The sequence below is a fragment of the Molothrus ater genome, chromosome 9, assembly GCF_012460135.2.
Source record: "Molothrus ater isolate BHLD 08-10-18 breed brown headed cowbird chromosome 9, BPBGC_Mater_1.1, whole genome shotgun sequence".
Classification (NCBI taxonomy): domain Eukaryota; kingdom Metazoa; phylum Chordata; class Aves; order Passeriformes; family Icteridae; genus Molothrus; species Molothrus ater.
This window is the reverse complement of record NC_050486.2, coordinates 26,215,059-26,227,624: the sequence shown is the minus strand read 5'-3', so window position 1 is coordinate 26,227,624 and position 12,566 is coordinate 26,215,059. Positions and strand designations below refer to the sequence as shown.

Below are 12,566 nucleotides of genomic sequence, written 5' to 3'. Positions count from 1 at the left end.
GGATGTGGGGATGCAGGGTGGTGCATCCCTGCAGCTCCAAACTGGGCGGTGAAACACTGCAGGGATCCAGGATGCACCACAGCTCCATTGCTGCACAGCAAAACACTGCAGGGATGCCAGGATGCAAGATGTTTCATGGCTCCTTTCCTAAGGCAGGATGTCACTGAAAAGGTCTGCATGGAGGGCAGAATATTTTCACCATTTTTCAGACATCACCCTGGAAATCGTGGGAATCACGCCAATCAAGGCATGATGGCTTTTCTCCATCATCACTCAGTCACAAAACCCATCTTGCTTGGGATTGGGGTTTGCCAGCAGCTTTCCTCGTGCTCCAGTGTTGCTGTCCCAGCAATGGCTCCTTGAGAGCTGGATTGGCTCTTGGAGTGCAACTGCAGCCTCATGAAGGATGTCTAAACCCTTACTGGCTTCTTGGGATGAATCAAAGGTGCAGAAACATGGAGGGTTGGTTAGTCATGGCAATGCTCCCAGGAGGGTGGGTCCTATAGGATGGGTTTTACTTGGGTGGTGACAAGGACAAAAGGCCACAGCCATCAATTTGTTAGTGAATACAGCAGCGCTGAGATGTGCTCTGAGTCCATCCATGCCAGTGAATTCAGGGCTCTGAAGGGCTGCCCCAGGTCGGGCTGCTCCCGTGCAAAGTCCACCGCCTTCCTCCCATCCGCCTCGCCAGGGTTTATAGGATGTGCCGGACTTTGTCCCCATGCAGACAGTCACAGCCCGGGGTTGAGTTCAGCTGCCACCTCCACCTCAGTTTAAGGCATTTCCACTCCTACAACAGCATTTTTCATGGAAGATGCTGTGCAGAGAAGGCGCCACAAAGCACCATCAAACATCAACAGAGCCACCTTTTTTAAAAACACCGATTTCTTTTTTGTTAACCTGCCGCTTTGTTAGAGAAAGGAATTTTTTTTTTTTTTCCTTGTTTTTAAAATGATTTCCTTTTTTAAGTGCTGGCTGTGGTAAAACTTCACAGATCAGCAGGCAAATCCATCAGGGGCCAGTGCGAGCGGGGCTGGATGCTTGGCCGCCTCCGTGGGTGCACAGGACCCACGAAAGGTTCCGGCACTGCTGGGGAAGCGCCGCCGTCACCTTTCACAGGCGCTCGGGCTGGCTTTGTGTGAGCACACGAAGATGGTGGCCACGAGCTTCTTGTCAGGGACAGGCAGATGGTGTTCACCTGCTCCGGACCAACTTCTTTTGCCCTTTTGCCTTTGGTGTCGGGGAATAATGCCGGGGCAGCTGCTCGCAGTAAAATAGGCTTAAGCAAATGGGATATTTTGGCATTCAAGTGCACGACAAGAATGGGAGTATTTGCATTAATTCTCTCCTCTCTTTCCCTGCGGCGGGAGAGGATGGAGAAAACTGGGATGTTTTCCCGTGGGGTAAAGCCAGGGCCTGGTCTTCTCAGGCTGGATTGGGGGTGGGAAGTGCTGGATGCTGTGCTGGGGTGTCAGTGCTCCATCCCACAGCATCCAGCTGCCCAGACAATGGAAAAGGATGTTTTTCCGGGGAGGTCACGGTGTTTCCTGCTGCACTGCAAAGGCAGTTGCAGGGAAAGGGGGTCTCACCCTCTTCCCTGGATTTGGATGAGGTTTAGTTACCAGATATCACTGACTCCCCATGCAAACTCACAGCTTGTTTTTGTGTTATTTTTGATTGCAAAGAGCAAATGATGAGATCAACTGGCTGAAACACAAGATGGCAAAAATTTAAGAAAAAAAAATTGAAAAATATATTTGTATTCTGCACCTATCTTTAACGGGGAAATTGCTGCTGGGCTCTGGATGCCTTTGGGATGTTTTGCCAATGGGATTGGCAATATCCTCGTTAGTTGTCAGTAAATCCTTTGGACAAGTTAAAACTAGTTTTCTTCAAATGCACGTGGTGCAGTGGCGTGGCATTTTTCTAAAGTCACGAGTTATTATTATTTTTCCTTCCTGAATTGGATTACCAATTTAAATCTAGCTTTTCTTACAACCCCTTCCAAAATGCACTTGGCAGTTTGGATGTGGAAGAAGGCAGAGGAGCGGAGAGCAGCAGGCGCTGGGAAGCAGAAGTCCAGCTGCCAACACCAGCAGCCTTGCCTGCACCTCATCACCACATCATTACTAGTTTTTGAGAGGGTAGGCAGTATTTTCCTTAATCTAGCCTTTTCAAAGGCTGGTAACAGAGAGGACTTGATTTTAGCTGTGATGCTTAAGGGAAGGATGGAGGGTGAGCTGGCGCACATGGCGCTGAGCATCCAGCCATACAATCCCACATAGTTACACCCCAGAAACTGGAGCAAGGGACAACATCACTGGGAGTAAAGAACTGTGGAACTTGAAGCCATCACAACTTTGTAGTGAACTCCAGGAAATTACCTCTCCCAGCAGCTTTGCTTGCTGGGAACACTTCCCTTTTGGTTTAAGGACTGTGATTTTTTTTTTTAAATCTGAAAATAATCTCTGAGCTTTCCATAAAGTCTTGTGTGGGTACATGAGGAGCACATTTGGGTGGAACCACTGAGTGTTGAGTGCAGAAGGGAATGCAGGTTGTTGGTGCAAGGAGCTGCTGGGTGTCCCTCACAGAGCTGAGCTTCCCACACTGATAGATGAGCAGTAGATTAATAGTCCTAAGCAATTGCATTATCTAATGAAAATTTTATATAATTATTTTATATAACTTTTTTGGCAGGTAGACCCTGAAATGGATGGTATTGATTGCTGGAAAAGAGCCTGGGCTGTCTGTTGCTGGAATTATTAGAGGAGAATTGATAGTAATTAATACCTGTGTATTTACAGCATTTTCCAGGGTGCTAATTGTATGGGACCCATTTAAGCTGTTTGGCAGTGGGGAGGGTTCATACACTGGTTCTGAGGTGTAGCTGGACTTGGATCTTGTGCGGGGGAAGATGCTGGCAATGGGACCATCAGCTTCACCTTCACGCCAAGCCAGGGATAGGGCCCACTCCATGGCAAAGCATCCCTAAATACCAGGGTTGGGGTGAATCTGTACACCCATCCACATGGTGTGAAGCCCTGGAGTGCTCTCCTCTGCAAAGCCCTTCCTGAGTCAGGAGAAGCACTTCCAGCAAGCCCAGCTTCACTTCCCACAAGTTTCCCTTTGTAAACCTCCCTGTGCACACACGTGTGCAAAACCTAATTGCATTTAGTCTGTTTTACACCTCCTGAGCTTATCCCCCCCCTCCCCTGCTCTCCACCCCCCTTTAATTCGGTTGCTGTGAAATTTTTGCGGCCCTGCCAAGTTATTTCCTTGGGATATATTTAGAGAAAGCCAGCTCAGCAGAGCGCGCTGGGTGTTTGTGGAAGGATGTTTGTAAATGTTAGCAGGAACGCTGGCGGGCTGGCGGAGCAGATGTCCGCGAGATGCTACCAAGAGCCTTATTTACAAACTTGTAAATGACTGAAGGGGTTTCCTTCCCGGGGATAAGGGGGACGCCGACTTAAGAGATTAAAATCCTATTGTTTCATAGCCGGAGCTGCTGTCTCAGATTATCCTTTACAAGGGAGGGGAAAAAGAAAACCAACAAAAAAACCCCCGTATTAGCTTGAAACGCCATTCAACTGTTGTGCCTTTTTTTAATGGTTGGGGGTTTTTTTAAGGCTCGAGGAAAATATGGGGCTGGGTGTTGTTTCTTTCTCCATAAAGGAGAGGGGAAAAGTTGCCGAGCGTGGCTGTTGCTGACCAGTGTGTGTGTGCTGGAGCTTTGTGTGCCAGGCAGCTCACAGGTGATGGATTTAAAATAAGCACAAAAAGCTTGTGCTGTTGTAGAAGTATAATTAAGCTGAACTTGTGTGCACAGTGTGGTGTCCTGTGGGAGCACAGCGACGGCTCTTGGGTGGTTTGGTGATACTGCTATGAGCCCATTTAATCTGTTTTGGGGTTTTTTTTTTATATCTTGGGAATACACAAAGCTTCAACCCAGCGTTCTTTTACCTTCTCTTACCCTAAAATAAACCAAAGCTGGTTTGTTTTGTCTTCTGGAGCATCCAGCCAGGTGGAGAAAGCAGGGTGGACTCTGGCATACCCTAACTGGTGAGCATAGCATGCCTCAAAAAAATGCTGAGCCCATCTGAGAGGTTCTGCAGGCGCCATGGTTTTGAGGTGGGTGCCACGGTGGGTGCCCGCTGCTGGCACATGGGCTGGCAGTCACACTCTCAGAACCTGCAGCAGGCTGGTGTTGCATTTATTTTGGTGCATGTTGATAGAACACAGTCCCTGTGGAGGGGACTGATGGGGGAGAGGATCTGAGGGCTGGGTCCAGAGGAAGCGGTCGGCGTGTCGTCCTCCCTGGCGTTAATCGGGTTACTCTGAGGTGTGGGAGGGTTCTATTATTAAATTTAAAACCTGGCTATATAAGATGAAGGCAGCTTTAACGAGATGAAAAGGCTTAACTGGAGTCCAATTAAATTCCGTATTACCTGTTTACGCAGCCTGCTTAAGTCCTGACCCGCACGCTGGTTTCTTCTTTAGGCTCCAAAGCCTGTGCTCTAGGCAAAAAAATAAAATCAAAGGAGATAGATAAATACCAGATCACCAGCATGGCCTGAGCACCCCCGCGTGCTCCTACCAGAGGCAACTGCCCTCGAGCCTTGTGCTGCTCCCACAGTGGCTGCAAGGTGTGAGATGCAGCCAAAATCCTCTGGTCCACTCTTCTGGAGAGGAGAGAGGGCAAAAACAACTGGAGCTCTAAAAGGAAATACCCAGCCATCCTTAGTTTGGTTTTAGGTCTGTGCTGTGAAGATACTTTTGCTATCCCCATTTCACTGCTGGGTTGATGTGGGCAGTGTCTGGCCAAGCAGCCAGTGCTGGTGATGCTTCTCACAAATGGAGGATCCTCTCTTCTCCCTTGCACCACTCCTGGCATGTTATTTTTATTAAAAATAAGTGTTTGGTGAAAGCCAGCATGGGATGCTGGAGCAAGCTGCTTGCCTGGAGTGTGTGATGGGGACACCAGCTTGCATTTAATGGCAGAGTTACTACCACCAGCTGGAACCTATTTTTCATAGATATTTCATAGTAACCACTGCTGGTGTTGGTGAAGCATGGCAGGTTTGGGTGGGTGGTGAGCTGGGGCTTGGCTGTCATGATGGTGACACTGAGACCCTTGCAGGAAGGGGTGAAGTGCCTTAGCCCACCTCCAGGCTGCTCTTCAAGGTCCACAGATTGGGGGGGATGAGGAGGAAGAATCCCTTGTAGCAGCCCTGTGTGTGGGCAACACATCAAAAAATCTCCTTGGCTTCCCAAGCCCTCTCTTGTAAGGTGTTGCCTTTTATTAGCCAGTTTACCTGGGAGCTGGGAGCAAACACGCTCTGGCAGTGAGGGTAATTTCACCCCACCTGCTCTGGTTTCTAAATTGAGCCCCCAAACCCCAGCGGGCCCTCGGCGGTGCCTCCCGGCTGCGCTGGGGCCGAGCGCGCAGGGCGGGGGGCAGGAAACGGCTCGCCGCACCCTGCTCACTGCAAACCCTCCCGCCCAGCACAGACCTCAGCCCTGCTGTAAAGAAAGTAAATAAATAAAAGCACTGGACCGCAGCTCCTCCCAGGGCTGGGGGACAGCAGAGGTGAGCTGTGTTCCCGGCTCAGCCGGCCTGGGAAAGCAGTTGGGGTGACACCAAAGTGCTGGTGGGGATGCGCCAGGGGCTGTGGGGCAGCCACGCCGCTGCTTCTTCCCTGCTGCTCTTCAGCTCAGTTAATACAGCTGAATAACCTGGTTTCTCCTGAAGGATTAGGTTAAGAAAACAAGATGGTTTTAATAGTTCTTTTACATCCTGCATAGATTTGTAGCTGAAGACCCTAACCAGCTTTGTAGCACAGCCAGACAGCGCATCTTCTCCTTTTTTCCCTGTTTTCCCCTCCATAACCTGATGCCAGTGGTCCTGCGCAAGTGGGCTCCTATCGATAATTCAAGTGCCCAGCTCCTGTCCAGCTGTGCTGTTTTGTCCATTTTCCATTGCCTCCTGACCTCCATCCTTCTTTATTTGCAAAGCTATACTCGCAGGCAGCGGTAATAAATCAATTAATGACTCTGATGAATCGTTTAATGGCTGACAAAATAACACTACAGTCAACAGCTTGGATCTCTACAGCAGTACCAGAAGATGCTGGTTGACTCAGGGTAGGGAGACGAAACAGAGACTGTTAGCTCAATTAGTGCAATTAGTGTGCGATTTAAAGGCTTAGACGGCATCTGCTGGCGTACCAGGCCGGTGTGTTAACTGAGAGCTTCGCTTTGGAAGCGAAACGCGGTGATCCAGATTGTCATCATTCCACTGGCTTCCACCAAAAAAAAGAGGGAAAAATACCAACGTGTGTGGCAGGGAATTAAAAATACATATGTGTGTTTGTGTATATAGCTATGCATGTGCGCCCCAGGAACGCATATATATTGATTTCCAACGTGGGGAAAATTTGCCATCTTACAAAAGGCAAATGAGCTGGCGTGCCAGCATTGCCAGAGATGTCCTGGCTCATTTCTGGCGGTGGTTTCCATGTGTTTCAGTGGAGGGAAATTTGGGGTGTCACACGCCAGTGGAGACCTTTGTGTGGCTGATGTGCCTCCGGTGCAGCTCCAGCTTGGATGTGGTGGCACAGCAGTTCCATGCCCATTTTCTGCCAGCTTCCATGGCAACTGCACATTGTCTGTACCTTCACCAGGGAGGTTCAATGGGTTTTAGATGTTCACCCAAGGAAAGAGCTTTGGAAAGCAAACTACAACCAAGAGTCCCTAAAAAGAGTTTCTGGGACAAAATGTTGAAAATAAAGCATGTGGGAGGAGCTGTGTGGCCAAAAAGTCCTGGAAATGGGTGCTGGAAAGCCCTTGGGTTTGTGCGCTGACCCTTAGGGTTTGGGTGCTCACCCTTAAGGTTTGGAAAAGTTGTTCCTGCTGTCTTTTCTTGCCTTTTTTTCTTTCATTTCTGGCATGCCCAAGTGTTTTACAGAGCTGCTCCAGCCACAGCTGCGCTCCCATCGCTTCACCAGGGCTAAAGGTGCCTCAGTGTTTACCTTAGCAGCAGTGATGGGGAGGGGAAGAAAAAAAAAGAAATAAAATGTCACTTCGCAGCCTTGTAAATCATTCATCAAGGGCTGACCAATTTGGCTCTCATCCTACAATATGCTCAGGGTACTTGCGGGTTTTTAATTACCAAGTTCTGCCAAGCGCCACATGTGTGAGGAACTTTAAATCCCCGTTTACGCTGCGAAGGCATAGGTGAGGTTTCAGGGTGTTTAACACGGAAAAATACTCTGTGGTTTTGTGGAAAAATGGGCATTTGCTTCAAGATTTTCTTTGGCTCCTCTGCCCTTCTCCCTCTGCTCCCTGTTGCAGAGGGGAGGAGAAGAGCAGAGGAGCCTTTCCCCCCAGATCCCCAAATCCATGTTCCTGCTCACTTCCCACCACTCTGGGATCCATTTCGCTTTGGGAGATTCCCTAAGCAAAGGATTATAGTGTGCTGGAAATCTCTTGAAACCATAAAATATCACCTTGGCAGCTTTATTGCAGCGCTTGCCGCCTTGGGAGAGAAGCGTTTTGCGTGATAGAGGGTTTAATAAAGGAAATTCCAAATGGGCTCGCTGCAGTTTGGGGCTCAGTCTTATATATTTTTGCATTAAGAACAGTCATCTGCTTTGCAGAGAAACTGCAATATGTTCATGGCCTTGGATTAAGATTTGGTTTTACTTTTATAGCTGACCCACTTGGGGGGATGGAGGGAGGGGGAGAAGTGGGTTCACTCCCTCTCCCATCTATTTTTGCTGCCGTCTGATGTATAAAAAGAGCCTGGAATGGGCAGGCTTATTTTTCCTGCCAGGACTTTTTTTTTTTTTTTATTAACTGTAAAAACACTCAGATCTGGCCTTTGCTGCTGATGGGGGGAAGGCTGTTCAGGATGCCTTGTTCAGGGGCAGGGGAGGGAGCGTGGCATGGGGTGTGCCTGGGGGTGCAGGACCCTGTAGCCTCGGGGGGAATTGGTTATTTCATGAAGGGAGGCTCTTACTGGGGAATCAGCCTCCACTGTTGTCTGTGACACTTGCAACTCTGAGATGCTGGGGTAGGAAAACCACCCCCTCATCCGGCATGGTCCTGGCCTTCGTCCCACGTCCTGCATGCCAGCTCCTGCTGGAGAGCATGGTGAGGGGCACGAGGGATGCCCTGGGAAGGCACAAGGCAATGATTAGTCTGGTGCTCCCCTGCCTCTGCAAGGCTTTCTGGTCAGGAATAGCAGGATTGCCGACCAAACATGAGGATCCCATCTTGGCAATCCTTAGTAATAATCCTTAATTTTTCAGGCTGCCCTGACAGTCTGGCTTCCCCCTGTGCTCACATCTTGTGGTTGTTGCTGCATCGGATGCGGTCGGGAGCCGGGGCTGGCTCAGCTGCTGTTGGGACGTGGGGTTTGTTGGGTGAAACCAAGCCTGAGCAGGCTCACATGTACCCCATATGCTCGTGGGATTTCCTCAGTGGAAAGTTTTCCCACTATGGTTTTAGGTGGGTACGTCCATCATAAAAATTGGTGAGGGGAGTAGTTCAGTGATCCAAATCCAATTAACGCCACTGGGGTGCCTTTATAACTGCCCTGTTACTGGAATGGGGTCCCTTGGTGTTGGGCAAACTGGGGTGCACTTGGATGGCACAGTACTGCTCCTTTCTGACAGGGATGTGTCACCAGCAGTGGCTTTTAGAGAAGATCTTTTTCTTATATTTTTCTTCAGAGTAGGAGCTTCCCATCACGCTGGTGTTTCTCAGAAGTGAATAATAGGGATGCTGAGAGGAGTGAGTGGGGTGTCCAGGTACCCCTTGTCTGTCCCTGTCCCTCCTTTTTGGGGTTGGTGGCTCATTCTAGGGAGGCACAAGGGAGAATGTGACTCCACAGGTTGAATGCAGTGAGTTTGGAAATTAATAATAAAGCCTTGGCATTCTGGTGAGGTCAGGGAAGCATAATTTTCAAAGGACAGGGCTAAACCAGCGAGCATTGTGGGGAGGTGAGAGGAGAAGCATTTTAAGGCTTTCAAACAGCTTCTGCCTAAAATTACACGTTGGATGTGGCTCCTTGGTGGATTAACAAGACTCAGTGCCTGGGTAAATGAATAAACAAACCCCAGAATCATCTCCCAGGTTGTGTGTGGCCATCTCCTCGGTGGGTGAGTCACAGAGGCCGGTGTCCCTCCAGCTGCGAGCATCCTGCTCAGGGCTCCGGGGACACAAGACAGATGGACTCAGTGGGATGTGGCAGGAGAGGTGGCATTTTTAACGTGCTTTTGTCATAACTCTGACCATGTTTGCCCTGGTTTTGTTCCCCGCAGAGCGCAGCTGCTGCCCCGAGTCCCGTGCTTGGAAACATTCCCCCGAATGACGGGATGCCCGGGGGCCCCATCCCGCCCGGGTTCTTCCAGGTAGGCTGTGGCTCCTCCCGCTGCTCCCTCCCCTCCAACCACGCACGTGTTTGCTTTTGCTCTGGGTGTCAGCGCTGTCCTGCCTGTGTTTTGTTGGATTTTTTTTCCCCCAAGAGGATGCTAAGGAAGCAGCATGCCTGCACAGCTGACCTGTCTAGGAATAACTTGTGTTCTGCTGTCCTTCCACGTTTGCTTTCTATCTTTTGTGGCCTTAAAGCAAATTCCTTTCTTGCTCGAAGAGGTTACTGTGTATTTACAACCAATGTTTTTTTTCCAAAGCTGCTTGGTTTGTGTTTGGGTTGGGATTGTATTTGTTCTCCAGTCCTAACAGACGTGTGTAATTGAAAACATTCTGGATTTTGATTCCTGAAACTTTTTCCCCCTCCTCTGGTTAACCACTTGATTTTTTCCAAATGCAATCACTGAATGCATTAACAAACCCTGGCTGCGGCTGCAGGCGGGAGTGGGCTCCAGCCAAATCCCTGAATGCCATGGAGGCACCTTGTAAGCAAATACCCAGCAAAGTCCCCAAAGTCCCCTCACTCCTTCCTTATCCCAAAACAAGCTCTGACAGAGGAGGGGGTAACATGTTTGGAGTGGTGCTGACAGACAGGGTATCAAGAAGCACAAAGAAAAGGAGTTTTCAAACCTTGAACCTTGAGGGTTTTTCCTCAGGAATCTCTTTGCCCGGAGTGAGCTGCACTGATTTGCAGCAACATAAGCTTTCTGTGCTTTAAAATCCTCCTGCTTGAGGATGAAACACTTGTTCGTGTAAAAAATGGGATAAGAGTTGAAAGGAATATTTGTTTTGGCAAGCTGGGCTTTTTTTAATCTGGGCTTGTGATTTGTATATGGGAGAACTTCTCGGGCAGTAGACAGGCGAGCTCGATAAGGAGCTTGTGATTTATTGTGGCGATATCTGAGCCCGATATCGGCGATTACATTTGTGTGGGAAGGGGAAGGAGGGTCCTATTTGGTTTTTTTTTTTTTGAGAGAGAGAGAGAAAGAGAGATCCCATTTCCTGAACATGCTTCTGACAAAGTAAGAATATCCGATTTTGATGGGGAACCCTAAAACAGGCGAGCCTTGCAGCAGCGCTCGGGGCCGGGGGTGAAGCCAACAGCGGAGATGGAATCTCGCAGGTCAGAGCTGCTGCCAGCAATCCCAGTGCCAAGCTGCTGCTTCCAACAAATGTCTCTCCAAAACGTCCTGATCTCGCCCCGCGGTGAAGCTGACTGTCCTCTGGGGCTTCTGCTTCACGCCGAGCTGCGAGGGCTGCAAAACTGGCAGGAATTTAGGGCAAGGCATCGAGAGGATGGGTTGGCTTTCCCAGAGTGGGAATGGTGAGGGAGAGGAGTCACATCTCTCCAGACATCTACTGTTCATGCTGCCGTCTCGATTCTTTCCTGTTGACAGCCTCCAAGCTGTGCCCCCTTCTTTCCTCTCTGCCCTCCTGTAGCACTTTTGCACTGAGGGTCTGATTCAGGAGTAACCAACCCATCTTGGCTCCCTGCCTCCCGTGCAGCTGGCCCAGGAGCCACTAGGGTAGGGGGTGGCTCAGAAGTAGGAGTGGATCCTGACACCCCAGACAATGTAATAGCACCAGGACAGGTTATGCTGCCCATCCCCAGCACTGCCAGAGGGAAGAGAGGATGGGTGCTGGTGCATATGGCTCACATGTGACATCTCAAGAGCCTGCCTTTCCTGAAAGCCCTCCAACATCTGGTTTCTCCTCCCAGCCCTCGGGATGGAAAGCAGAAGAAAAATCCCACCTTTTAACACAGTCTGAACATCGCCTCCATGAAAGCATGTCTGATTTATTGCGGGTGCTGGGGCTCATTCCAGCTTCAGGAGATGCTGGAGAGCAGCTCTTGCAGAGATGGGCTGGAGGCTCAGTGTCGAGCCAGTCACAGCTCGGGGGTAATTTCCTATCTGTAGGAGATTAAAGTGCCTAAATTCAGAGGGCAAAAACAAAAAGGTCACAGAAGATAGAAAGGACTTCTCCCCAACCCTTGGTGTGCCAGCCTTGGGAGTGAGTGAGGTGGTGCCACCTCAGCCAGTGCCATCCTCATGCCAGGAGACGGCTCAGAGGTTTTCAGCATCTTGCTCTTCTGCACCAGGGACCTGCAAGGGATATCCCCAAGGGCAGCAGGCATGGACAGATAGTTTTTGAAAGGATTTAGAGAGCCTGATCGTGTCCAGGCATGGTGGGGAGTCACACAGGGAGCTGAGGAGTGAGTCACCAGCAAAGCTCAGGTAGCAGAAACTTTGCAATGCATGAACCCCCCCCAGCCCTGCATGTGAAGATGTCCACCACAGGCAAAGGGAAAAATTGATATGGACCTGGGACTCTGTAGCCCAAACACATGTGAGTGAGCTTGGAGGAGAAGGAGTGCTCCAGGCAAGGGAGAAGCAAGGAGGACTCCAGGCTGCAGCGCCCATCCACAGCCACTGCCTTGCAGTGAGATTCCCTTCCCAGTGCCCAGCAGTGCCCTTCAGGTCAGGGGCCCAGGGAAGTGCAGCCTGCAGAATCTCCCAAAATGATGGAGAGGAGAGGCCCATGACACTCCTGGGTTGCTGGGGCATTTCACGGTGCCAGCCAACAGCACAGCATCGGCTGCGCTCCGGACAAAAGGTTGGCTGGGTTGACGGCCAGCATGGGTAGATGCTTTTATTTAAATCTCTCTCTTTGTCCCATTGAGATGAGCAAACAAACCCTCTGCTCATCCTCCTAAAGGTCATCAGAGGCGTTCCTGCTTTTGTTTTGAAAGCTGGATTGATGCCGGGGTGCGGATCCCTCGCAAGAGGGATGGGGGGATGCCAGGGAAATACAGGAAGGAAAACAAAAAATTGAAAGCAATTAATACCACACCTTTACACCACTAAACAACCGGGGGGAGGGCGAGTCAGCAGCCCCCCCAGGCATGCCTGCTGTCCCCAGGCAGAGTCCCCGTACCCCGCGCTGATGAAATGGAAAGTTGACCATAAATCAATGTCGGCGCTGCGTTAGCTATGCATCAGCAGCTCGGCGCCGAGATGCACCAAAACAAAGCACCGGCTGCTCCGTGTTCCCACACTGCCCCCTAATGCAGACAGACCTCGGGAGCTGGGGAGGACGGGGCCTCCAGAGCCCGGGGGGCTCCCCCCACACAT

General features: G+C 50.3%; 1 protein-coding gene across 3 annotated transcripts in view; it reads left to right on the top strand.

Moving 5' to 3' along the window:
- SSBP3 (single stranded DNA binding protein 3) overlaps nt 1-12,566 on the top strand; it is a 54,970-nt gene that overhangs the window by 27,339 nt on the left and 15,065 nt on the right. For all 3 annotated transcript variants that reach the window (XM_036387787.2, XM_036387788.2, XM_054515732.1), the window contains exon 5: nt 9,324-9,413. In XM_036387787.2, the coding sequence (XP_036243680.1) occupies nt 9,324-9,413 (90 nt within the window). The remainder of the gene's footprint in view (nt 1-9,323; nt 9,414-12,566) is intronic.